This window comes from Ctenopharyngodon idella, chromosome 20 (genome assembly GCF_019924925.1).
Source record: "Ctenopharyngodon idella isolate HZGC_01 chromosome 20, HZGC01, whole genome shotgun sequence".
Lineage (NCBI taxonomy): Eukaryota > Metazoa > Chordata > Actinopteri > Cypriniformes > Xenocyprididae > Ctenopharyngodon > Ctenopharyngodon idella.
Window position 1 is genome coordinate 2,496,624 of NC_067239.1, and position 26,276 is coordinate 2,522,899.

At 37.8% G+C, this 26,276-nt stretch overlaps 1 protein-coding gene across 8 annotated transcripts in view; it reads left to right on the forward strand.

Annotated features, from left to right (window-relative positions):
* The window catches only part of cdc42bpb (CDC42 binding protein kinase beta (DMPK-like)), an 89,458-nt gene extending 63,182 nt beyond the window's left edge, over positions 1 to 26,276 (forward strand). The window contains exons 18-38 of one of the 8 annotated variants that reach the window (XM_051874186.1): positions 500 to 648; positions 1,099 to 1,196; positions 1,404 to 1,483; positions 3,114 to 3,164; positions 5,801 to 5,884; positions 6,106 to 6,180; positions 7,580 to 7,688; positions 7,854 to 7,990; positions 8,116 to 8,255; positions 9,259 to 9,340; positions 9,445 to 9,661; positions 11,427 to 11,489; positions 11,568 to 12,164; positions 14,352 to 14,449; positions 14,563 to 14,647; positions 16,054 to 16,174; positions 16,252 to 16,369; positions 18,556 to 18,750; positions 22,112 to 22,220; positions 22,321 to 22,391; positions 24,632 to 26,276. In XM_051874186.1, the coding sequence (XP_051730146.1) occupies positions 500 to 648; positions 1,099 to 1,196; positions 1,404 to 1,483; positions 3,114 to 3,164; positions 5,801 to 5,884; positions 6,106 to 6,180; positions 7,580 to 7,688; positions 7,854 to 7,990; positions 8,116 to 8,255; positions 9,259 to 9,340; positions 9,445 to 9,661; positions 11,427 to 11,489; positions 11,568 to 12,164; positions 14,352 to 14,449; positions 14,563 to 14,647; positions 16,054 to 16,174; positions 16,252 to 16,369; positions 18,556 to 18,750; positions 22,112 to 22,220; positions 22,321 to 22,391; positions 24,632 to 24,760 (2,808 nt within the window). In that variant the 3' untranslated portion in view covers positions 24,761 to 26,276. The remainder of the gene's footprint in view (positions 1 to 499; positions 649 to 1,098; positions 1,197 to 1,403; positions 1,484 to 3,113; positions 3,165 to 5,800; positions 5,885 to 6,105; positions 6,181 to 7,579; positions 7,689 to 7,853; positions 7,991 to 8,115; positions 8,256 to 9,258; positions 9,341 to 9,444; positions 9,662 to 11,426; positions 11,490 to 11,567; positions 12,165 to 14,351; positions 14,450 to 14,562; positions 14,648 to 16,053; positions 16,175 to 16,251; positions 16,370 to 18,555; positions 18,751 to 22,111; positions 22,221 to 22,320; positions 22,392 to 24,631) is intronic. The other 7 variants (XM_051874188.1, XM_051874187.1, XM_051874189.1 and 4 more) reach the window with 7 other exon arrangements.

Here is a 26,276-nt window from a genome sequence, read left to right on the forward strand (position 1 = left end):
TGTCAAAGGCTAAACAAAATGGCGACCTTGATTCCAAATGCTGTAACTTTTGATTACTTTGTTATCACCACAAAATTTGATCAAGATGTAGCATGTAGGGGAACTTCACCAAAAAATAATTATTGCATGTCAAATAAGAAAGATATGTAAAATTATAATAAAAACATATATTTTTGTATTTTATCAGCAGTTTCTCAGCATGAGAATGTCCAAATGTAATCATTTTTTTCTCTAAAGTTTTCTATCAAACGATACCTACCTTTTGACTCTCCTTGCTATAGTTTTGGAGTTATGAGTCTTTACTTTTGTGTATGTCACTCAAAAAAATTAAAAAACTCTAAAAATGCCTTCAGGGCTTAAAGGGTTAAAGTAATAACTGCTTCAAATTAAAAACCCAGCAACCAATTGATCGTGAATGTTGTTTTAAGGGCGACCATGTCATGATTCGGTGTACTTTCTCTGGCTTCTTTTCAAAACTTGCATCTCCATTTCTTGGCAGGATCCATTGTGGAAGGTGCGCCGCAGTCAGAAGTTGGACATGTCTGCCCGTCTGGAGCTGCAGTCGGCATTGGAGGCTGAAATCCGGGCCAAGCAACTGGTTCAGGATGAGCTGCGCAAGGTTAAAGCTGCCAACATCTCTTTCGAGAGGTCAGTCTTCGATTCTGCTATAATAAGCAGCCTTTTTATTGATTTAGATTGGTGTTCAAAGACTCTGCTTCTGTTTTACTGGTTCAGTCTTATGTGCACAATACAAAAGGACACATGTTATTAGTTAAAATGTTCTAGTTTAGGGATCGACAAACTTTTTGTCCTGAAGTGCCATTTTTAAGTTTCCGAGTTGATCACTGTGCCACCCCCCATGTATAAATACACATCAACGTATTTTGATGTGTATTTAGGTCCAATTCTCACTATTAACTAGTTGCTTGGCTGTTTATTAGTACTTATAAAGCACATATTTATGCCTTATTCTGCATGGTCATATTTTACATCCCTTAATCCTACCCAATACCTAAACTTAACACACGTGCCATAGGTTGCCATCCCCTGATCTAGCTTTTTCTGGTAGCCTTACTTTTTTGACTCCCTCACCTACAGCAAAGTGAAGGACACAGAGGCCAAGAACAGAGAGTTGGAGGAGCAGCTCGAGAACATGAAGAAAGAGATGGAGGAGAGCCGCTCACGAACAGACAAAGGTGAAAATGCTGATACACGTGTTATGACTTCACCCTTAATAGACTAACCATGAGCATATGTCCCTTTGAAGGAACATCTGAAGGGAATCTTTTATAAATGCGACTGATTGTTAAATTAATAGACTCTTCTATCATTTAAAACTAGCAGTTGGTCTTAACCATTTTTTTTTTTGGTCTGATTTTATTTTATTTTTTATATAACTATAGGCCTGAAACTTCCAGACTTCCAGGACTCCATCTTTGAGTACTTCAATACCTCTCCCCTCGCCCATGACCTGACATTCAGAGTAAGTGTTTCTGATAGTATCCATCCATCTGCTACTGCGTTACATGCCATAACAAGCCACCCTCTGTTCATTTCATCATCCTAATGACCTCCGGCCTCAGAACAACATAGACCTAATAGATTGTTGATCAAACGATGAGATGACGTCTGTAGTAGCCAGACAGAAATACTGGAGTATACATGTTTGTGAATGTCTAGCACATGGATAGTGATTCTGACATCCCTGATTCACCTTGGGAATCTGCAGTCTTACACGTTTCACATAGGCCATTCACAGTAATGCATTACAATATCGTGTTACTCGCAAAAAAAGTAACTGCATTACCAGTGCATTATATTACATTTGCACTACTTTTTCTCACCTGGCTGGGCTTGTTTGTTTATATGTATTTAATATAAAAAAAATAAAAAATAAATGTTCTATTTTTGGCAAATCTAAAGGCCTTTCACACCAAAAGTGAAATGAATAAGCCTCAGACTGAAGGAAATGCAAATTCACATCTGTACAGTAGAGGGCGCAGCTCAAACAAACCTTTCAGCTGTGCTGCCATTCTGGATTAAAGAAGAATTGGATGCAGGAGAATAAAGTTTAACACTCTTACTTCAGCAATAAAAAAATTTAAAAAAATGAAACACACGTGATATTTATCTAAAGTCATTTTTGCTTATCGGTATGATTAATTTGGGTCATCGAAGGTCAGCAGCAAAGACTGGTTAAAGTGAGATTAAATACATAAAGTATATTTTTATTATTGCAAGTTTGCATAATATTCTAAGTTTGCATTTCACTGAAAATGTTTTTGTGAAAGTGAGATGAGTAAATGCTCACATTTAGTCTAGAACTACAATAACCATCATGTTTACACAACGCCTCTGCACTTACTTCCAATTTCTCTCAACATGGGAACAGGAGATCTGTCAGTCAATAAATAAGAAAAAGTAACTTGCGTTACTTATTTGAAAATAACTTTATTTAAATAACTTACTCAATTTTGTTGTAAATGTAAAAGTAATGTTACTTTACTAGTTACTTGAAAAAGTAATCTGATTGCATAACTTGTTACTTGTAGTGCGATACCCCCAAAACTTCATGATTTTTGTTTGTTTGTTTGTAAAACATATGATTGTAGTCAGAGCTGATAGCCTAATGGGCAGCACTTCGACATAGAGCACAACTACGCCAATTCTTGGCTCAAGGTCTTTTGCCGATTCCGTTCCCTTCTCTCCTGGTTGTCTTCAGAAAAGTATTGATGGCATTTTCTTTTATCCTACCTCCGTATAATGCCAAAAAAAAAAAAAAGGTGTTTATTAGCATAGGACTGCTTGGTGTACAGGGGTAACAAGGGTAACCGCTGTATTTCTACCTTTGGCCAGATGACTCATCATGCTTTGATTGCCTAAGTAGAGCTGAAAGTTTTGCAAGACTGATGCCTATCTTTCAGTTTTGCAAAACTGCTTCCATACTGAGGCTGTGAGAGGAGCCCTATTGTGTCACTTTAAAGTAGGGACCAGGTCTGCCGATGTTTTTGAGACTCATGCGATTGTAGGGAAAAGGCCTGAAGTAAAAGTAAGTTCATAAAGACAAAAGCTGTGTCACTTGTCATCTTATTTTTGTCCCCCTCCCAAAAAAGGACTCTGTCTCCTCCTCATCCGCATCTTCTCTGCTTGCATTTTGGGATGAAGTAAGTTTGCTAAACAAAGCTCCTCCCTCTGTGACCTTTAACCTTGGCAGGAGTGATCTGTCAGCAGACAAAGTATGTCAAAAGTTTGCATGATGGTAAAGAAGTTCATTACTGTAGTTCCTCTTGTGCTTTGTCAAAATAAAACAGCACTTACTTTATTTGCATTAACAATGCTTACTTAAAGGGTTAGTTCACCCAAAAATGAAAATTCTGTCATTAATTACTCACCCTCATGCCGTTCCACACCCGTAAGACCTCCGTTCATCTTTGGAACACAAATTAAGATATTTTTGTTGAAATCCAATGGCTCAGTGAGGCCTGCATAGCCAGCAATGACATTCCTCTCTCAAGATCCATTAATGTACTAAAAACATATTTAAATCAGTTCATGTGAGTACAGTGGTTCAATATTAATATTATAAAGCGACGAGAATATTTTTGTTGCACCAAAAAAACAAAATAACGACTTATATAGTGATGGCCGTTTTCAACGGAGTGTTATGAATCAGCGTGTCGAATCATGATTCGGATCGCGTGTCAAACCGCCAAACTGTTGAAATCACGTGACTTTGGCGCTCCGAACCACTGATTCGACACAAAAGATTCATAACGCTCCGAATCTTCCTAACCCTTTAAGGCCAGACATTAGTGACTATACAACTTACATTCAGCCTAACCAGCATGCCCTTCATCTGTTTTGTCTGCTGACCGCGTTCCTCTGCCGTATTGCAATCAGACCCTAGATCCAATTCAGTCTAATTGTAGGTGCTAAAGGTTAGAGACTCACAATTAGCATCCAGCAATTAGTATTAACCACCTCCCTATTGCCCTCTAACCTCTTAAACGGCTAATGTGAATAACGTCACTCTCCATTCGTCAAGTCTGCAAATGCACTAAGCCGTTAGTTAACCCTTAGAGCCTGCTAAGACAATAAACATCCATAATTTAGATTGAATGACTAAGCCAACCAGCCGTAAAATGAATCGGATGAAATAAAATGATGAAAGATGATTAAATTGCGGGGGATGTTTCACAATTATTTATAACTTACCAATATAGGAGGTGATGGTGAGTATGTGCTTGTAAGCTAATTGAATATGACCATAATTCTCTGAGGAAAAAGTGTGATGTCAATTAATTTAATGATTTTAATTACCTGCCAGTCTTTGTGCATCCTAAAATCCTGTATCACCCTTAATTGACACTGTTGTGTATTCAAATGTTGCATAGATACAGTTATGGTGTGTGCACACCAAAAGCGAATTATTTGCGTAAGTAGATTATATACAAAGTGAATGCAAATGACGCGAATTAGGCGATGCGATTGCCTTGAACGCACACTATATGCCTCAATCGCTTCTTCCGCACAAGTTGAAAAATGTTAACTTGAGTGGGAAATTCGCATGACTCATTGTCACACAAGCCAATCAGCGAAGAGCTTGTTGACACGTCCCGTCATCCTCAAGTAGCGATGGAAGTGGCTGTCATCCAGGCGCAGTTCCTGGAGAAGACCAGTGTTGCCAAGTCTGCGGTTTTACCGTGGAATTGGGCTACTTTAACATTGTTGCCGCGGGTTGAAGCGACCCTTATAACGTCATCCCCTGCAATGTGAATTTTACCAAGGGAACCCCGCCAAAAATGCGGATTTTACCCCCCAGAACGTGATTTTTACCGGAGTAAAAATTTTATTCGCACGAGTGACGCGAAAAACAAGTGGTCCCGCGAGTAACGCAATGCGAATATTCGCTTCGCTTTTGGTGTGCACACACCATTAGACCATATCAGTATCTTTTGTTTAGAAGTGCTTGGTAAGTATTGTTTTTGTGTCATTTTGGGGCATATTTACAATGTTAGTCAAAGATGGTGCTTTAGTGTTTGCAAATGCATCTCAAGTTGAATTATAGGTGGCATATGATTTATTCGTGGTGTTGGCTAAGCCTTATTGCTGATTGCTTAAACATAAAAATTGAAAGACTTAAATGCGTAAGCATTAAATATATTTATATATAATTTATACATTTGAAAGTTTGGGCTCAGTAAGATTATTTATTTATTTATTTTTTTAAAGAAAGTAATACTTTTGTTCAGCCAGGATGCATGAAATAGATTTTTTTTTAAAGTCAGACTTTTACATTGTTACAAAAGATTTTAATAAACAATGCCTTTCTTTTGAACTTTTTTATTCAATTAATCCTGAAAAAAATTTATCTGTTTCCACAAAAATATTAAACAGCACAACTGTTTTCAAACTGTTAATTGTAATATTTACATTGTTTTGTTTTTTCAGTTTTAATTAGATTTTTGGTCAAATAAATGCAGCCTTGGTGAGCATAAAAGACTTCTTTCAAAAACACGAACTTGCCAAAATGTCTGTTAGCAATGACATAATAGTTATGACATAATTGTTAGTTATGACATAATACATTTCACAAATGTCATCTCAGTCACATTGTGATAATGTTTGCATGACTTGACTGTTTTAATGTAGCTTTTTGGGGAAATTAAGTGATGTTTGTAAAGCTTTTGATCTCATCTGCTGACCATAAAGATGCCATGTAGATGGAATTAAAATATCCCTCAGCGAATGATGCATACGCATTTTGAGCTTTTCACACAAATGTGGTCTCTTCCCTCAGACAAGCTCCGTCGGTGATATGGACGCCACACCCCAGAAGACGGACATTCCCTCTTCCTCCCCATCAGTGGTTTCAGAACAGGATGTGAGTGTCCACCTAACACTTCCTATTACATTCTGCCGCTGTCAGACTTCCTGTCTGATACATTGGTCATTGATTGAGTAATTTCCTGAATAGTAAAGGATAGTACAAAGCTTGAAAAAAATAAAAAATGCTGTATGGTCTCCTTGAAACAAAATAATACGCACATAAGTATACATGTTTTGTTATTACGCATTTTATTTATATATATTTTAATGCTTTAGGAACCAGTCAAGTCTCAAGCGACCACCCCTGCTGCACCTTCTCCAATGTATCAGCCCACTCTCAGTGCACCAAAGGTAAAACAATCATATCATATGTCTGACTCATCATTAGCCTCTTCCTTTAGTCCAAGGGTGTCCAAAGTCTGGCCCGAATTATGAATTTCAAACGGCCCACAGCTTGTCTATTAAAATACATCATATGTGGCCTGCCATGCATAATGTACAAATCATGCAGTTTCACAGTGTCAGCACAAGGTGACAGCACTAGATTTTAGGCCAGGTGTAGCAGTTAAAGGAGAAAGTATACTTTGTTTTTTACGAGTACGCTAGCGTACGCTAGCCTTGCAAAGTATATTTAATTTGACTCGCACACGTACACAGGCTTTCAAAACATTCACAGTTTTGCGCAATCTCTCGCCACGAGTTACGACCCATGTAAACGTCTTTGTATTCTTTCATGCTAGATTTGAACAAATAAGGGTACTTTCTAACCTCTTCACACAATCTCTCACCTACGTAGGCCTTCGTTGTCGCTTTAGCTTGCATGCGTTCCGTTGTGGTGAGAAATCGAGTTCCCCCCCCAGGAATCGGGTCTCCTTTAGGACCCGAGTGATCCCATTGGTTCAGCTGACTTTTAATGGGTAGTATTTTTAGTGCCTGATTATAATTCCTGCAAAATCACGTTATGATTTATATCATTTAGAATGCGTTATAATGACCATTAATGTCTTTTAAATGACATAGTTCATATACTAGTATATAACTGAAGCTATAGGTTCTGAAATCAAGCATCTCTCGTTCTTACTGTTTTTTTTTGTTTGTTTTTTTTGTTAGATTATGTACTAGCATAGCATACCAGTTAGCCTGCTAGCTTAGCTTATATTATATTAGATAGGTTTTTTGCACTTAATGTAATAAACATCATACAATAGTGAAATAAGTTATAATTAGTCAAGACATCACGATATCAACTTTTGGTCAGGCATTACCTCCTGGGTCCTAAAGGAGACCCGATTCCTGGGGGGGGACTCGATTTCTCATGACACCGGTCTGTTCTGTTTATGCAGTCTTTCTTTGACTACCTTGTGAATCGACGCCCCAGAGCACGATCGCCACCTTGTGGATAAACTAATTACTGCAAAAAAATGCGACTACGTGCACATTTTTACAAAAATTTGGCAGTGCGTGTACTATTCTTATGGTGAAATTCGTGTCACGCGCACTGTATACCCTCGCGTGCGCATAAAAAGTGAACCATACTTTGGGCTAAACTGTGAGTGAAACTAAATGTGATAACTGTTAAGCGCTGCTATTTCTGTTGCTTATGAGAAACGTTAAATGCACCAAAAGTGGAATGAAACTTGCCCCCTTTGATAAAAACGTTTGGAGACCCCTGCTTTAGTTTGTCAGTATTTGGCTTCTCAGCATCAGCATGTGTTCATTGCTCTGACTGTTAATACTTTGTTTGTGTCAGCAGCCTAAAGCTCATCAGCTGAGCATCAAGACCTTCTCCAGCCCGACCCAGTGCACTCACTGTACCTCACTGATGGTGGGCCAGATCCGACAAGGCTACGCCTGCGAGGGTGAGCTGAGTGTTAATGATAAAAATATCAGAGACAGTGTGATAATGAGCTTTTGATCTATGATGAAATATTTATATGCAAGTTTCACTTGTCAGTGTAAGAAAGTAAGTCAGGTGTGTGAATGTTTGGTAATTCTCTCTCTCTCTCTCACTGTATCTCTTTTAGTATGCTCTTTCATCTGCCACGTGTCTTGTAAAGACAACGCGCCCCAGGTTTGCCCCATTCCTCCAGAGCAGGCCAAGAGGCCTCTGGGTATTGATGTGCAAAGGGGCATTGGCACAGCCTACAAAGGTTTTGTCAGGGTGAGAATGACGATGTAGTAAAAATTTCTGGTCACTTATTTTTACCTCACCTGAACAATTGCATTGAACTTATATTTCATACTAAACACCATCCAGTACCTTAAATTGCCTTGCTGCTCTTTCAGATCCCGAAGCCCACAGGAGTGAAGAAGGGCTGGCAGAGGGCTTATGCTGTCGTGTGTGACTGTAAACTCTTCCTCTATGAGGTGCCTGAAGGGAAGTCCACTCAGCCTGTTGTGATGGCCAGTCAGGTCCTCGACTTGAGGTCAGGATTAGTCACGTTCTCAGATTGAATGTACTTAACCCACAATCAGTGAATACTGTAGTGATCTGCCACAGTACTGTTCAAAAAAATTGTCTCTAATGCTCACCAAGGCTGCATTTGTTTGATCCAAAATACAGTAAAATCAATAATATTGTGTAATTTTATTGCCATTTAAATTAACTTTTTTCTATTTTAATATATTTTTAAAATTTATTCCTGTGATGGCGAAGCTGAATTTTTAGAAGCTATTGTTCCAGTCTTCAGTGCCAGATTATACTTTATCTCAGGATTCTTTGATTAAATCTTGAAATAGAAATATTTTATAACATTATAAATGCCTTAAATGTCACTTTTGATCAATTTAAAGACATGACATTTAATTAGATTTTTGGTCAAATAAAATGCAACCTTGAGTAGTGTAAAATACTTTTGTTTTGTTTTTTTTTCTCAAAAAAACATGAACTTGTATATATAAAGTGTCTATTCCTAGCAAACAGTCTATTAATATAATATTCTATTAATAGGTATAAACCTTTTGCTCATGATTTTTATGAGCAAGCACATGACTGCTGAATGATTATTAGTTATGACATAATACATTTCACAAATGTCATCTCAGTCACATTGTGATAATGTTTGTGTAACGTCAATGTGTTAATGTAGCTTTTTGGGGAAGTTAAAGTTTTTATTTTTTTTATTGTTCCAATCTTCAGTGTCAGATTTTTATTTTTATTTTTTTTTTTCTCCAGGATTCTTTGAAGAAAGTTCAAAACAGCATTTGTTTGAAATAGAAATCTTTCTTAACATTATAAATTCCTTTAATGTCACTTAAACAATTTAAAGGCATAAATAAAAGTATTTATTTCTTTAAAAAAAAACAACGTACTGACCCCAGACTTTTTAACAGTAGTGCAAGTGAAGAATATTATCTGTCATTATCAGAAAACTTGGAAATATCAAGTATTATTTTTCATTTGTGTGACATTGTTTCTTTTCCTCACAGAGACGAGGAGTTCTCTGTAAGCTCTGTTTTGGCATCTGATGTGATCCATGCCAGTCGTAAAGACATTCCCTGCATATTCCGGGTACGCTCTAAAATGTGTCCTTTTCTTTAAATGCTGCATTGCTATGTTTAATCATGCATCATTGCCATATTTGCATCATATGCAATCATGCATCATATTTGCAGGTATCATCATCCACTCTGAACTCCCCGATCCGGCCGGTGCCTCTGTTGGTGTTAGCTGAGAGTGAAGCAGAGAAGAGGAAGTGGGTGGGCATCCTAGAGGGCCTGCAGAACATCCTGGCCAAGAACCGCCTGAAGAACCGTGTGGTGCATGTCCTGCACGAGGCCTATGACAGCAGCCTGCCTGCCATCAAAACTACACTCTCTGCCGCCATCGTAGGTCAGTACAGTGTTAGGGAGGCGAGGATGTTAACCTCTGGGATCGCTACTAATTCAAATGAATCAATATAATGTACCACTTTCCCCCATTTTCAAGAGAGGAATGAGCATTTTTGAACACATGATAATTTTCACATATTTGAATTTGTGAGACTGTTTACATTCAGTGACACAGTCAATGTACTTTTTTTTTTTTTGTTTGTTTATTATTTCCCCTATTTGGCTCAAAATGATTTTAGTCGGGACATTTTTGGGACATTATCCTGAAATACTTTTCAGAAGTTGATCCTGTGACATGCTATAATCTTACTAAAGCTATTTTAAACAGCATTTCTAAAAGGGCTGCCCCCTGATAGTTGACTAATCATCAACTAGAAGCGGCTTAGTCGGCCAAAAATTTTATTAGAAAAATAAACCTTGTAGAAAGAAAAAACCTTGTGGTGCAACCACTTTTTTTCGTGATAACAGTGGAAACTACTCCGTCATTTTTGGTCATACAGATTAGAGTAACACATCATTCGAAACTGTAATGGGTCTACTTTTATTTGTGTAAACTCACAATAACAAGAAAACATTGTGCTTTTGTAAAATAAAGAAAACAAACAGAATGCGCTTTCTGCCCTCTCGGTCTCCCTGAACTGGAGCACGTCACAAAAAAAATAACCGAAACTTAGCGTATACTTGCCTCACAGACATGAGAAATATATCTATAGAAAGCTTTAAATGTCTTTTAAATGAACCAATTCAAATAAAAAAGAAATAGGCTACATTATGCCTATATATATTAAACTCTCATTATGGTTTAGTATTCTTCTCAGTATATATTTAAGTAATTAAATTAATATAAACGTGCGATTAGTCGAAAAAATGGCTTAAATGAACGAGTAATAGTCGACTAGAAAAATCTTTAGTCGGGAACTGCCCTAATTTCTAATTCTTTTGTAATTATGGCATATTATTAACTGAGAGACTACATGGAATATTTGTACTTTAAATTGCCCTACCAAAGGACCAAACCCTCCTCCCCTCACTCGAATTGAATTTCGGCGTGGGATTGCGTGTATTGCGCATATTTTTACTCATTCTCGCAGATTTTATTCTCACAAAGTGCGCACACATAAAGCCGCCTCTCAGTACTAAATTGAGTTCTTTTTCGCTGCTTATTTCGCTTAAACAGTCAAATACACACTAAATAATGACAAAATGCCGGTCTTGGTGAGTATTCACATAAACACAGTCAGTTTGTTTTAAGTGAACATGAACAGTTGAGAAAGAAAACGCATGTGTAACAGTATAATGGATCCATGCATCAGGTCTTAAAGTGACAGCAGCCTAATAAACCTGCTGCCAAATTATGAGATGATATTACAAATATCTATATGTCAGTTTTTCCCCATGGTATCGATGTCAAAATTGTAGCCAGTGAAAAGCTGAGTGGCTAGTAACTTTTGAAAACCATTATCTGCAGTGACTGGTGAGCAAAAAAGTTAATGTCAAGCCCTGCATTTGTGCATTTGGAAATGTTGTTTTGTAATAGCATTAATATTTTAATAGTAATATCTAGCATTAGTATTTTCAGTAATTAAAAATGACAATTCATACCAGAGACCGTTTTACCTTTAATAAACTTCATGAACAAAGTGCAATGGACTTTCAATAGAGGGACAGAAATCTCACAGGTTTGAGAATGAGTAAATGACGACAGAATTTGTTTTTGGGTGAACAAACCTTTCACAAAACAATCTGTCCTGCTATTGTCTCTACAGATCGAGAACGAATTGTTTTGGGAACAGAAGATGGCCTGTTTGTAGTCGAGATCACAAGAGATGGTATGAGCACACCGATTTAGTTCTTTAATTCTTTTCCATTATTTTTACTTTGACTAATTTCCCATGATCCTTTCACAGTCATTGTTCGTGCTGCTGACTGTAAAAGAGTCGGCCAGATTGAGCTCATCCCCAAAGAGAAGATGGTGGCCCTGCTTTCTGGCCGTAATAAGCACGTCCATTTATACCCCTGGGCGGCACTAGAGGGCGCAGAGGGTGGTGTTGATATCAAGCTGACCGAAACTAAAGGCTGCCAGACGATGACCATAGGTACCCTACGGCCTGGGGGCCCAGCGTGTCTCCTAGCAGGCGTGAAGCGTCAGGTCATCTGCTATGAAATCACACGGGCAAAGCCCCATCACCGCAAGCTGTGGGAGGTGCAGGCGCCTGGTATCGCCCAGTGGCTGGGGATTATTCGTGATCGGCTGTGCGTGGGTTACCCGTCAGGCTTCGCTCTGCTGGCCATGCAGGGAGAGTCGTCACCGGTGAGTCTGGTCAGCCCGGCAGACCCCTCACTAGCCTTTTTGGCCCAGCAGCCCCTGGACGCGCTGCACGCTATGGAGGTGGGAGCAAATGAACTGCTGCTGTGCTTCAGTCAGCTGGGAGTGTATGTGGACGCGACAGGACGACGCTCTCGAACACAGGAGCTGATGTGGCCCGCCACACCACTTGCCTGCAGTAAGTGCTTTTAAAGAGCTTGTGTGGGAAGTAAGAAATAATTGGTGAAAGTATCTAAGCAACGGTGTTTGTTTTCATGTTTTCAGCCCTCCTGAAATTCCAGTGTTTTTCATGTGTAGACTTGGAGGAAGGGAGGAGTAGGAAAGAACAGAGGAGAGACAGAAAAGCAGGGAGGAGGTAGAAAAGACAAAGAAGAGAACAGGAGGTTGAAAAGAGAAATAAATGAACTACCATGGGCCGGATTCATCAGTAGTTTATAAAAATAAAAAAATAATTTAAAAAAAGGTTCTCAAATAAAATTTGAGCTTATGAGTTAAATAACAGGTAGCAATTCAATGATTTTTGTGATTTTTTTTTCAATTTATGGACTAATAATTGTATATATCTTGTCGAATTAAAAAATGAACAAGTGAATTCAGGCATCACAACATTATGTACAGTAGGAAAATTCAATATATATTTTAAGTAAATATGTCATTCAACAGCGTTATTCAATTATTAGTGTTCTTAAATATTAACTCTGAGTTTAGCTGTCATGAGAATTTACTTGCTGGTAACCATTTTACTAGCTTGTAATTTGACATTGAGGAAAAGAAACCAAAATTAGGCAAATGCTGGTGGTTCTCTTTGAAGGAATTATTGTGAAGAAATTTCTTCTCGAGAACCTTGATATCATGCCGGAAAGTGAGAGGCGACCATGGGAAAGCTGTGGCCAACTCAATTATGATGTGAGTGGGGGAAAAAAGCAGCAGTAAACAAAAAGGTCAAGAGAGCAGATAAGGGCAATATTGTTGTATGTACGTGGTAGGGGTGTAACGGTACACAAACATGATGGTTCGGTATGTACCTCTGTATTGAAGTCGCAGTTCGGTACAGCAGGGGGGAGAAAACTAAACATAAAATTGCTTCTTTTTCTTCTTTTTTATTAAACAGTGGTTTATTGAACACATTGTGTCTCTCTCTTTAAATAAATTCAATTATATTATAACAAACATTTTATTAAGGATTAAAAATCTCTCTCAGCTAATGCTGTAAACTATATACAGGAAGCCCTTTCTTGCACATTACTATAATATTAAAGGTTACAATTAACAACAGAGCCCAAACTATTAAATTCAGTTGCTATTTATTTTTAGATATAATAATCAACACTCAAAAAAACATGTACGCTCCCGTGTGTATCTGTGTAAGCACTCTGTGAAGAGCGTCAAAGATGTGTATTTACAACATGTTTTTGAAGCGTTGATCATTGTAGCCAATCACAGACATATCTGTTGAGCGCGTCAACACAATGGCAAATCAGAGGTGTTTACGAATCCGTTCAACAGCGCTCAAAATACTGAGGGGAAATGCTGGTATTGTCACAGTTTTAAAATTTCAGTACCAACTTGGTACTGAAGTTGGTACTTTTGACAACACTAATTAAGACATTACTAACATGTAAAGTAACTATAATGAATATATAAGCTAATATAGTGCATATATTTAGTGAAATGATCCCTCTAGAGTTCATTTCTCTAGTGAGCTAACATGCTGTGGACACTAAATGACTTGCTTGAAGTAAATGTAATGCTGCGTGCGATATTATTCTCCAGCTGTTTTATTGATGTCTTTCTGTGGTTGAAACACTGGTTGAGAGATTACACGTAAACATATCATATGCATAGATTGTCTGTTCTTCTTCTGCACTTTTTCCTGTTGTGGCGGTTAGCAAACACCGTTGCGTTACAATGTGCGCCCCCTTCTGGCGTGTAGATCGCCTGTGACCGTTCGGGACAAATACTAGTATCGTTACACCCCTAGTACCTAGTATTATACAATGTTCCAATGCTTAATATATAAAAATCCAATCAATCCATTAAAGTATGAGGTTATCCTAACTAAGTTATTTACATAGACTTTATTTTCTTAGGAACAATGTTAAAAGAGAACATAATTCATAAATCTTTTCATCATGACTTACTCTTACACTTTTTTCCTTAAGTTAGACAATAAGAAGAAAATAGTACTTAAGAATAATTTTATTTTTTGGCGTATTTGGAGAATCAGGCCCCAGATGTTTCAGTCAGAATAGTGAGCCACAGAACTCTCCAGCCTCTGACCCAGTTTCACGGCAATCCTTTGAGAATGGCATCATGAATGATTTGCCTTGCCATGACATCTCAAACCCCTATTCATTATTTTCAGGCTCAGGCTCAAACTACCTGACAGTGTACAGCGATTATGGAGTAGATGTGTTTGATGTCCACACCACAGAATGGGTCCAGACCATCTCATTAAGAAGGGTGAGTGAAGGATCCTAAATGTACAGTTTGTGAAAGTAGCATTTAATATAATTTCAACTGTAACACATTGTGTTTATGAAAAAATCTGATCTGACTTTAAAACGTGTCTGTAGATTCGGCCCCTGAATGTGGAGGGGAGTCTGAACCTGTTGGGCTCTGAGCAGCCCCGCCTCATCTACTTCAGCAACAACTCCTCAGGTCTGATCCCACCCCACAAACACTTAACCGTCAACACACATCTCCCACACACTGGATCTTTCTTTCCCCACTTAATGTGGCAAGAGTCTCTGATCACAATAGTACACCTGTGAAAAAATGTGTCCTCCACAAAGTGATGTCAATCACTCCCGCTTACACAGACACTGACACACGCATATATATATATATATAATATACACTAACAAGCCCACACATGCTTAGAGCTCAGCAGTCTCGGCCTCAGACGTCACATCTGTTCACTAGAATGGTTTGTTCACTGATTTGTTCAGTGGCCCTTTCTGCCGATTACATCATTACGCCAGTAGATGGTGGCAATTAACTTTAAATGTTATGAATCATTAAATAATTGTTAGGAGACACTGAATTATTCACTCAACTTATTTGTTAAAAACATTAATCCATTCATAACTAATGTCTAATCTATTAAGAGACTTTTTAAAAGGTTTTTTAAGCATCATAAGATGTCTTGAAGTAGATGTCTTGAATTCAGTGTCTTGTTCAGTGTCGTTCCAAGTCTCATTCACACTTGAAGCTTAGTAAGGGGGCATATTTGTTCAGTAAGGGTTCGTGTACATCCAGCCGGTTTTTATCGCAGAATAAAACCCAGACAGAGTGATCAGGAACCGACGTGAAGTGGAGGGATCTCGCATCACTCTGAAGGGGTTTATTCTGCGATAACAACCGGCTGGATGTACATTATCCCACGCATTTTGGGATATCGCATCAAAAACTGCTAGATGGAAGCGCCAAAATGTGCATAAATTCTAAAAATGTGCATAAAAAAACACATGCGCTCGTTTGAGTCTGATACATTTTTTATCCAATAAGAAAACATGCGCATAAACTACAATGTGAACACATTTACCAAATAAATTCCTCAATGCGCATCATTTAGCCCCTGGAATGCGATTTAACCCCCTGGGCTAGTTTTGAGTAGCAATTTGGTTGGGCTTTGTTGTGAACCTGGCAACCCTGCTTTTTTTTTTTTTTTTTTTTTTTTTTTTTATACCAGATTTGTTTAAAAACACTGATTACGAGTCACTACATAGATGTGAATGTGAACAATTTGTCAATTTACAAAATGTGTGCAAAAACAGTGATTTATAATATCATAAGATCAGCCCAGGTAATGAAATGTACGGCTCCACCCTTTGTGGTCCATTTACAACTCACTTCCTACCCACTCTGGCAGATTGCCGTCTTGATAAAGACGCTTTTGTTTGCTAAACTAAAATGACCTCATTTGTCACACCTCCTCTAGGCCTGCTGCCAACATTTCCACAGTGCGTTCAGACACAAAGGCTCTGAGCTCAGAAACCCAGGACTGCTGTAGTGTAGCAGCCATAACCGTTGTTTTCAACCTCATTCACACTGTGTTTCCACAGATGGCTGTGACCTAGCCATCCCTGAGACCTCCGACAACAGCAAGAAGCTGATGGTGAGGACACGCAGCAAGAGGAAGTTCCTTTTTAAAGTACCCGAGGAGGAGCGGCTGCAACAGAGGAGGTACGGTGGCTTCAGGTGTACATTTCTTACACTGCCGCACTCGTGCGTTTCTACATTGTTTCCTTTTTGTTCAATAGGGAGATGCTGAGGGATCCTGAAATGAGATCCAAACTGATCTCCAACCCCACCAACTTCAACCACGTTGCTCACATGGGCCCAGGCGACGGCATGCAGGTCCTCATGGATCTGCCTCTGGTAATACCTTAAAATAGCTGGAGCTGATGTCCATATTTGAGTGTTTAGATGTATAAACACACCTGGTGCTAAAAGTTTAGGGCCTCGATCGGAAACACACAGATGCCTTTGCAGCCCATCAGATTAGGAGTTTTTGAAAACACCATTCCAGTGTCAACAGTGTGCCCTTCAGCCCTGGTTTCTATAAGGCAGTGTCTTTCTAAGTTTCCTCCTCACTCTTTTAGGTGTTTCACTAATCTGACACATCCAGTTCAGGTCATGGAGCCGGCACTAATGAGCCCGTTACTTGAAGCAGGTGTGTTAGCTAGAGGATTCAAATGTGCAGTGCTATGGGGTACCCAGGAGAAAAATTAAGAAACACTGTTCTAATTAGGGCAGGAATCTGAGAACCACTTTTTATTTGGACCATTTTCATTTTTATTCATACCATGGAAAAGTACATCATTTCAATTTTCTTACTTCTCAGCATCGCCACAATAACTACAGCACAAAACTTACAGCGCAGTCTGATTACTGATTCAAACAAATGATTCTAATGAGTCATTCTTGTTAGAGAATCAGAAACATACAGCATGTCCAGTTTATTCCAAATGATTCCTGAGTAAATGACTCTTAACAGCCAGTACTTTTTAGTGAATCAAACTTATGTTGAGACATGGATTAGTCTACTACTTACTAACTAGTTGTTGAGTGACAGTGTGTAGGTAAAGATATGTTTTGTAGTAGTATTTAAAAAAAAGAAAAAAAAAAAAGGATATTATTTATTATGTGGACTATATGTACAGTAAGGTATTAAGGTTTTTAATGTTTTTGAAAGTAGTCTTTTAATCTTATCAAGGCTGCATTTATTTGATCAAAAATACAGTAAAAACCATATTAATGTGAAATATTACAATTTAAATTAACTGGTTTTGTAATATATGTAAAATGTAACTTCTGTAATATACTTTAAAATGTAATTTATTCCTGTGATCAAAGCTGAATTTTCAGCATCATTACTCCAGTCTGCAGTGTCACATGATCCTTCAGAAATCATTCTAAGATAATTTCTTGTTATTATCAATGTTGAAAACCATTTTAGCTGCTTTTTTTGTGGAAATTGTGATATACTACCATTCAAAGGTTTGGGGTAAGTAAGATTTAAAAAAAAAAAAAAAAAAAAAAAGGAAAAAATTTGTACTTTTATTTTTGCAAAGGCACATTAAATTGATCAAAAAATGACAGTAAAGACATTTATGAAATAAATATATATTATGAAAAAGTTCTATTTAAAACAAATGCTGTTCTTTTGAACTTTCTATTGATCAAAGTTTGCTGAAAAAGAACTGTTTAATATTAATAATAATAGATGTATCTTGAGCAGCAAATCATCACATTAGAATGATTTCTGAAGGATCATGTGACACTGAAGACTGGAGTAATGATGCTGGAAATTCAGCTTCGATCACTTTTTAAATATATTACATTTTAAAATATATATTACAAAAGAAACCAGTTGATTTAATTTGTAATATTTCACAATATTACGGTTTTTATTGTATTTTTGATCAAATAAATGCAGCCTTGCTGAGATTAAAAGACTACTTTCAAAAACATTAATAAACCTTAATGTTTCCAAACTTGTGTAATAAAAATAGATGTAACATTATTTAGTAGTTGTATTATTCTTATATTATTGTATTATTAATTAAGGCCAATTAGTAGACTGCAGCCTTTGAAAAATGCATATTCAAAATGATCTTGAATAGAAACTGACTACGCAGTTGATTCACTACAAGTTGATTTTTTTTAAAATGGCGTCCTAAATGAGAGAACCAGGTAAACTGTGTCAGTTTAGCCCTTCAGCTTTGAGCACAAGATGCTAAATGAGTCTCTGTCGGTCAGATTGAGTCTTCTGTGCTCTTCAGTGGTGGAAGTTTGTGATAATTTACAGAAATGCTATTTGGTCACAGCATTAACTGATTGACTTCTCGGGTTTTATTACTCATCCTAACATCCTTTTCTTTCATTTTACTGCACAGCACCAAAGTCTTTCCCTTCTCTCTGCATGTTTCTTCTTCAAAGCCGGCCAGCCCCACTCTTCCACCCTCACACCCTTTTCTCTCTGTCTCTCTTTCCTGTTCATGTCTCTCCTTCTGTTTTCGCTCTGGTCGTGGATTCGCTCTGTCCTCTGGTTGCCGTGGCAGCAGCAGAGCGAGACTCCCTCCCCCTCATCCTCTCGCCACCATGCCCTGATCTCCCCTCCGACCAACTTTGAGCACGTCTATCACATGAGTCCCGTCTCTGCCGGGCTCTATCTGCAGAAAGAGCCTTCTTCCCAGCAGAGCCTACTTCAGTTCTCCTCTTCCTCCTCCTCTCCTTCCACATCCTCCCTGGGAAGGGTAGGCTAGCAACACCCCTCCCCACCCCACTTCCTCTTCCTCCCCAGTCCCCATCCCTCCCCCACCACACCCCCCAGGCCCTCGACTTCCTTTCCTCCCTCTGCTCCTGTTACACCATCCCTGTCCTGCCGAACTCTTTGTTCATGCTTGAACGCTGATTGTTTTTGGCCAGTGAAAATGTTTCAAATGAGCCATTTCAGGAGATTAATGAAGCTTAATACTTCACACTTATAATTTGACTACATATTTTCACATTATCATGTAAAATCGATCATTCTACTAGTGTTTGTGTGTGCTGTTAGCTTAGCAACATGCTAGTCAACTAGCGGTTACAGTAAGGCTCTTAAACGGGGCATAACAAACATTAAAATACACACTGTTTTGAAAACATTGGCACTAAACTTAAACATTATATTTGTTAGCAGGAGACTACAATCGCTCCATAACTATGTCTAAGGCCGTTTCCACCTGGTATTAAGATGCGTTTTGGTCGATCGGATCACATGTAGATGAGGGAGACACATTCCTGTTTACACCTGCTGTTTTAATCTCTCTTTTGTCCACTTTCAACCTGATTTCTTCGAGGGAATAGTCTATGGCAGCTAAAAGTATGAGCTTTTTTCAGATCTTTCAATCTAATGGACATAATAAGCTCACACAATTTACATATAAACACGCTCGGACACGACGGAAAACATACAGAGAGCATCAGCTTTCGTTTCTGCTCTGACAGCCTCAAAACCAGCCGCACGCTGTGAGTGTGTGTTAGAAAAAGTGTTGGGCAGTAACTAGTAGTGTAACCAATTACTAATAAGATTTCAGTAATAATATTAAATTATAATGTCATCCATAAAACAGCTTGTTACTTAATTTTGATACTTTTGACATGGCTTGTCCACCCACAACCCTCTGATCCCGATATAAATTATATTACTATAATTAAAAATCTTTTTGGAAAACAAAACATTTTCTTATGAGCTTATGTGATTTCTTTTGATAAACTACATCATGGAATATAATCGTATATGGGTAACAAAGAAATTATAGCTACAATTAGCTTCAAGCTACACATGACAATTAATGAGATTAATACAACACTTTTACTTAAATGTCACTATCAATCACCATTGAGTGTTTGTAATAACTTCTGACTGCGATCCAATGTGGATTTTGGTCAAATAATGAGGCAGAAATAAGTTGTTAGTAACATTTTAGAAGAATTTTATGAGGAAGACACAGTTACAACTTCTGTGGTGCGTGAAGGAAAAGTAATATAACTAATTACTGTTGCCAGGAAGTAACAAGTTAAGTAATATTACTTTTGAAAGGAGTAACTAGTAATGAGTAATAAATACCATTTTTTTTGAGTAATGAGCCCAATACTGGTGTTAGAAATCAGGAATGGTGAGAGAACATTTGTGCTTGGTATGTTTTTCATTTTCAAACCAAACTTGGGTCATCAGCCAACAAAGTTTAAATCCCGTCTGGCTACTGCGTTTCCCATAATGTTTACGCATTAGGTCAGTAAGTGGAGAGTAGACGGTCTTTTGTGGCTGTTCGAACACATTTGACTAATTTGTTTTCAACTACCTCTGGAAGTGGTAGAAAGTGGACAAGCTCAAAACGTTTTAGACCCCGTTTACACCTGTATTTAGCATCATCCATTCGTGATCCAATCAACCAAAACGCATCTTAAAGGGTTAGTTCACCCAAAAATTAAATTTCTGTCATTAATTACTCACCCTCATGTCGTTCCACATCCGTAAGACTTTCGTAAGACATCTTCAGAACACAAATTAAGATATTTTTAATGAAATCTGAGAACTTTCTGTCCCTCCATAGACAGTTATGCAACTAACACTTTCAAGGTTCAGAAAGGTAGTAAAGACATCATTAAAGTACTCCATGTGACTCCAGTGGTTTAACCTCAGTTTTATGAAGCGACGCGAGTGCTTTGTTTGCGCAAAAAAAACCGCATAATTTACCAAATAATAATATCCAAAGCGCGTTTACGCAACAGTAGCTGTTTCCATCACCCTGTTTTTATGCACATTTTTAAGTATCGCATCAGAAACGAGTGATGAAAATGCCAAATTTTAAATAAAAATCCCTTAATTCGCAAAAAAGTTTTTACGCTCGCTTGAGGTGGTTTTTGACTTGTGTGAAAAAGAGTTAATGTGAATAATGGGAGATGGAAATCTGACGTACTGAACGTTAAACCCATGTGACTAATCGGCTGTTGCCGCTTATGGTGTTTTAACAGAAAACTTTGTTTGATTCTGTTATGATGCATTAATTCTGGATGTACTGGCGCTCATTTTGTGTATATATGTACATGTATATGTGTGTGTGTGTGTGTGTGTGTGCAATGCATTTTCCCCTCGGAGCACACTTTTGTACTAGAGTGTCAAAGATTTTTCGGGCTTGTCCTCTCACGTGTGTGACGCTTATTAAAGTCGAGAAGAGTTCAGACGGCTCTCATTTATTTTATTCATAAGTGTTTAGGCGAACCCTTCATGAACGCTTGGTCACAGTGTTTTGTTTACTGTTGGTTACTAGGTTACCAATACCAGCGTCATCTGCTCGAACAACTTAATGGAAACGCACCTAATTCACATTTTTCTTTTTTTGCGAACTTTGAAAAGATTCGCTTCACATTTGGATGGAAACCCAGCTCTCGCATAAACAAAACGCATGTTTTTTGGTGCTCTCGTGAACGTGCCTTGCAGATCAATATTTTCGTTGTAAATAGTTTTTTTGCACAAACAAAGCACTCGCGTCGCTTCATAAAATTGAGGTTGAACCACTGGAGTCACATGGAGTACTTTAATGATGTCTTTACTACCTTTCTGGACCTTGACAGTGGTAGTTGCGTTGGATCTCTCTGGAGGGACAGAAAGCTCTCAGATTTCATCACAAATATCTTAATTTGTGTTCTGAAGATGAACGAAGGTCTTACGGATGTGGAACGACATCAGAGTGAGTAATAAATTACACAATTTTCATTTTTGGGTGAACAAACCCTTTAATACCAGGTGTAAACAGGGCCCAAGTTAAATTGTTTCCAAATTAGGGCTGTTACAATATCAGATTTTCACTACACGATTGTTGTGGCCAAAAGAATTCACGATTGCAGTTATTGGCAAAACTGCCAATATATTGCGACAGCCCATTCCAGATAATGCTCAAAAATGCCTTTGATTGAGGTTAACTTCAACACAAAATATTCCTTTGAAGAAAGACAAAAAGTTGTGTTTGTTGCAGTGTATTAACCAGACTTCTAGTTTAAAAGAAAGTCAAAAAGAGTGATTACTGACAGTACCGCCTACTCTGTGTCTGACTTCCTGTGCCTCTGCTGCAGAGTGTGATGCCCTCATCTCAGGACGACCTGTCTAAAGACAAGCCACGGCCTCTGTCCAGCATCTCACGGCAACAGAGGAGTAAGACCCACATCACCCGCACTGCCTCAGGTGGGTGTCACTCCTTAAACACACACAAGACGACACACACACACACACACACACACCGACTCACCCTTCTGAATGCCTGAACTGTGTACTTTCTTTAAAGGAGGAGGAGATTTTGGAGGAGCAGGGTCATCTCGCAGTATTTCTGATCAAGATCAAGACTATGACAGAGAGGTGAGAGCTTCAGTCATCTATCTTAATGATCTCCCCCTCAAATATGGGTTTATTTCACTCGCTGCTTGAGGTCACATGATGGATGTTAGAGGAGCTTTGAGGTGCTTTTGGCTCCTGAGCGAGTTTTCTTGTGTCCTGATTTTGTGGTCTGTAATAACTGCCCCAGTTCTCACAGTGATGCGTACCACAGCTGTGAACCAGTGTTATTTTAGTGGTGTACTATTATAGTATTAATATTTTGAATTGGCTTTAATTTTTATATTTTTCAGTCTTCATTTTAATATAATATTTAGTCATTTTGTTTTGTGCTTTTTTTTTGCTTTATTTTATTTCATATTTATTTTTAGTAATCATAATAGTTCAGCTGAGGGTGTTTTCACACCTGTAGATCGAGTGTTTTGTTTCAAAGCAGGGACTTAATTTGTTACAATGTTGCATTTTCTTCTTGGTTCGGTTCGCTTTCACATGGCAACATTTCAAAGTGTACCAAAATGTGTGTTTTCAAATCACATGCGAGTAAATCTGTCCTCTTACTGGTCAGTTTCCTCTGTGTCGTCCATCAGGATGATTGACAAGTTCGCTCCACAAGCTTATCGTGGCTTTTTTGTAATTGTCGGCACACTACACGAATGTAGCCGTCATTCTCACATTATTATGTAGTCTCTATAATGCAGTTAGAGCGGGAAGCAAGGCGTCGTCAGGACTGCATTCTTGCAATGCACAGAGAAAAGCAATATTTTAATTTGAAGAGGCGCTCTTTAAATTTCAACTGCAGTAACTAATGTGCTCGCTCACAGAATCAAACTCTGCTGCTTTTTATATAACACATTTGCTATTATGAGTTATGATACCGCTTGGTTTTTGCTTTCTCATCTCAACCGAACCACTCCAGAGTTTGTTTGCAGTCGGGCCAAGACCGGCTCGTTCAGGCGATTGTTTTGAGTGTGATTGCCGAGTTCACATATACCTAAACAAACCAAATTATGCGAGAAAACGCACCAGATTCTGAAACAAACACTCCAAACGTGTGAAAACGCCCTTAATTCTAGTTCAAGATTGTCATTTTGTAATGTGCTTTAGTCATTTTTATTTTATTTTTCAGTATTTCTATTTAACTATTTATTTTAGTTTTAGTAATCTTAATAACGTTTTAACTTAAGTTAAAGTTGAAGTTTTTCATTTAATATATACAGTACCCGTCAAAAGTTTGGACACTTGAATGTTTTGAAAGAAGTCTCTTCTGCTCATCAAGGCTGCATTTATTTGATTGAAAATACAGTAAAAACATTGTGAAAAATTATTACAATTTAAAATAATGGTTTTCTATTTTAATATCATTTAAATTATAATTTATTCCTGTGATCAAAGCTGAATTTTCAGCGTCATTACTCCAGTCATCAGTGTCACATGATCCTTCAGAAATCATTCTAATATGATATTTTTAATATTTTAATATTAAAATATTAAATATTAAAATTACTTATATATTTACTTATAAATATTAAGTATTTTAATATTAAATATTAAAATACTTAATATTTTTTTGGAACCCGTGATACTTTTTCAGGATTCATTGATGAATAAAAAGTTAAAAGAAAAACATTTATTCAAAATAGAAATATTTTTATCAATTTAACACATCCTTGCTGAATAAAAATATTAATTTCTTTTAAAAAAAAAAAGAAAGAAAATGACTACTGATTCTTTAACTTTTTATTCATTAAAGAATCCTGAAAAAAGTATAATATTGTAAGTATATAATATTAAACAGCAAAACTGTTTCCAACATTGATAATAAATCATCATATTAGAATGATTTCTGAAGGATCATGTGACACTGAAGACTGGAGTAATGATGCTGAAAATTCAGCTTTGACCACAGGAATAAATTACATTTTAACATATATTAAAATAGAAAACAGTTTTTCTTTTTTTTTTTTTTTTTTTAGTGTAATATTTCTGTATTTTTGATCAAATAAATGCAGGCTTGATTATAAGAGACTTTTTTCAAAAACATTAAAAATACTAATGTGTCCAAACTTTTGACCGGTACTCTATATTTTATTTTATTTGAGCTGTATTCATCTTCTGTAAATGTTTTTTTAATGGTTTTAGTTAACCACATCAGCACTGCTGTAAAAATGCACCCGGGCATTTTGTACTTTGCAAGAATTTGAAAAGCAACCAGACAACAAGAATCTGATCTGCTAATCTTGTTTTGTTCTTTATCCCTGTTACAGCCCGACTCTGACTCGACCAAACATTCCACCCCCTCCAACAGCTCCAATCCCAGCAGCCCCCCGAGCCCCAACTCTCCCCACCGCAGTCAGCTCACTCTGGACAGCCTGGATCAATCACTGGACGGCTGAAAACGGACAGCTCCCTCTTTTTTTTCCACCCTGCGCACCCCCCAATATCAATCCGCTCTGCTAGGACTCACTAAGAAGTGCCAAGACTCTTCCAAGTCACCTGCTCCCCTGACACAAGGGCCAAAGGTTTACCCCCAAATCCTGCTGCTGGGTAGACGCATCAATCGCCACAAGCGGAACGTGTTGGGAGAGCGTCAGAGCCACCAAAAAAATAAATAAAAAAAGATAAAAGCCTGCCCCCTGGTGGAAATGTTGTGGTATTACACTAACTGGGTCAGATTAGCAGTATAATGGACTTTTATTTTATTTTAAATCTTAATTTCATGCCATGCTCCTGCAATTTTTTTTTTTATTATTATTATTATTTTTATTTGCTTTAGTAAGTGAACATGCATTACATCTGCTGTGTCAGAATTGCTTCTGGATTCTTAGCTTCCCTTCAAAGTAACGAGGGGAAAGAGACTTCTTATGCTGTTTTTAAGTGTATATTATCAGGAACACTCGACCAGAGAGGAGCGGATCGGGAGGAAAGGAACCGAGGACGATATAGGACTGAGACTTTCTTGTATAAACCAATCGGACCCGTAACATGATGCGTCACAGACCCGTGAAACGTCTCGCCTCATCTCACATGAGCAATAGATCGGTGACAGAGACTTTGGGGGTTAAAGCCAAACCAGAGGGCACTTTTATTGTCATATAACTCCTCTTTCTCTCTCTCTCCAGTAAATCAGCCTTTATAATATTCATGTTTTAACTTAGATGTTTCCCACAAAGATATCTAGTTCAGCTTATCACCCGGAGAAAAAAAAGCAAGCAACAAAAATGAAGACTTTACATATAGATAAGTGTTTTAATAATGATACAAAAGAGAACGGCACACTGCTACAACTATTCATAGGATTTCAGTAGTTCCTCTTAAGCTGCTGCTTTGTGTGCTCTATTTAAAAATGAAAGTTAAAAAATATATATGTGATAAGGTTATCTCACCATAGCCATGCTCTGATTCTGATTCGTGATGATGGACACGTGCGAGCAGCCGTGTGGGACCGTCACTGTTAAAGACTCCTATCACAACGCTGATATGAGTTTGTTTGTTGACATGCTTAAGATCCGCATGCATGGCCGGCATATCCATTATCACTCAAGTGTGCCTTCAGTGCCAACTTCCATTTCAGTAAGAAACTGTCCGCTAAAGCATTTCGGTGGTTTTGACGAGGCTGACAGTAATGTATTATGTTGTCCCCCTCCCTTCTGAAATACTGTAAGACACTTGCACATGTTTTTAATCCAAGGAAATAATTTTGTGTGAATGGTTTTACCTGTACCTCCTTCCCCACCCATACTTCACTCGTCCGCTTCATCAGATGGGCGTTTATCCTCAGAACACTACTGCTTTTACTTTAAAAGAGAGGAAAAAAAAGAATCACAGGTTGAAATCTTTGTAATTATTGACTTGATAGCCACAAGAATTTGAACAAACAATAAAAGAGTACCTGTTGTGCTTTTTGTTGAA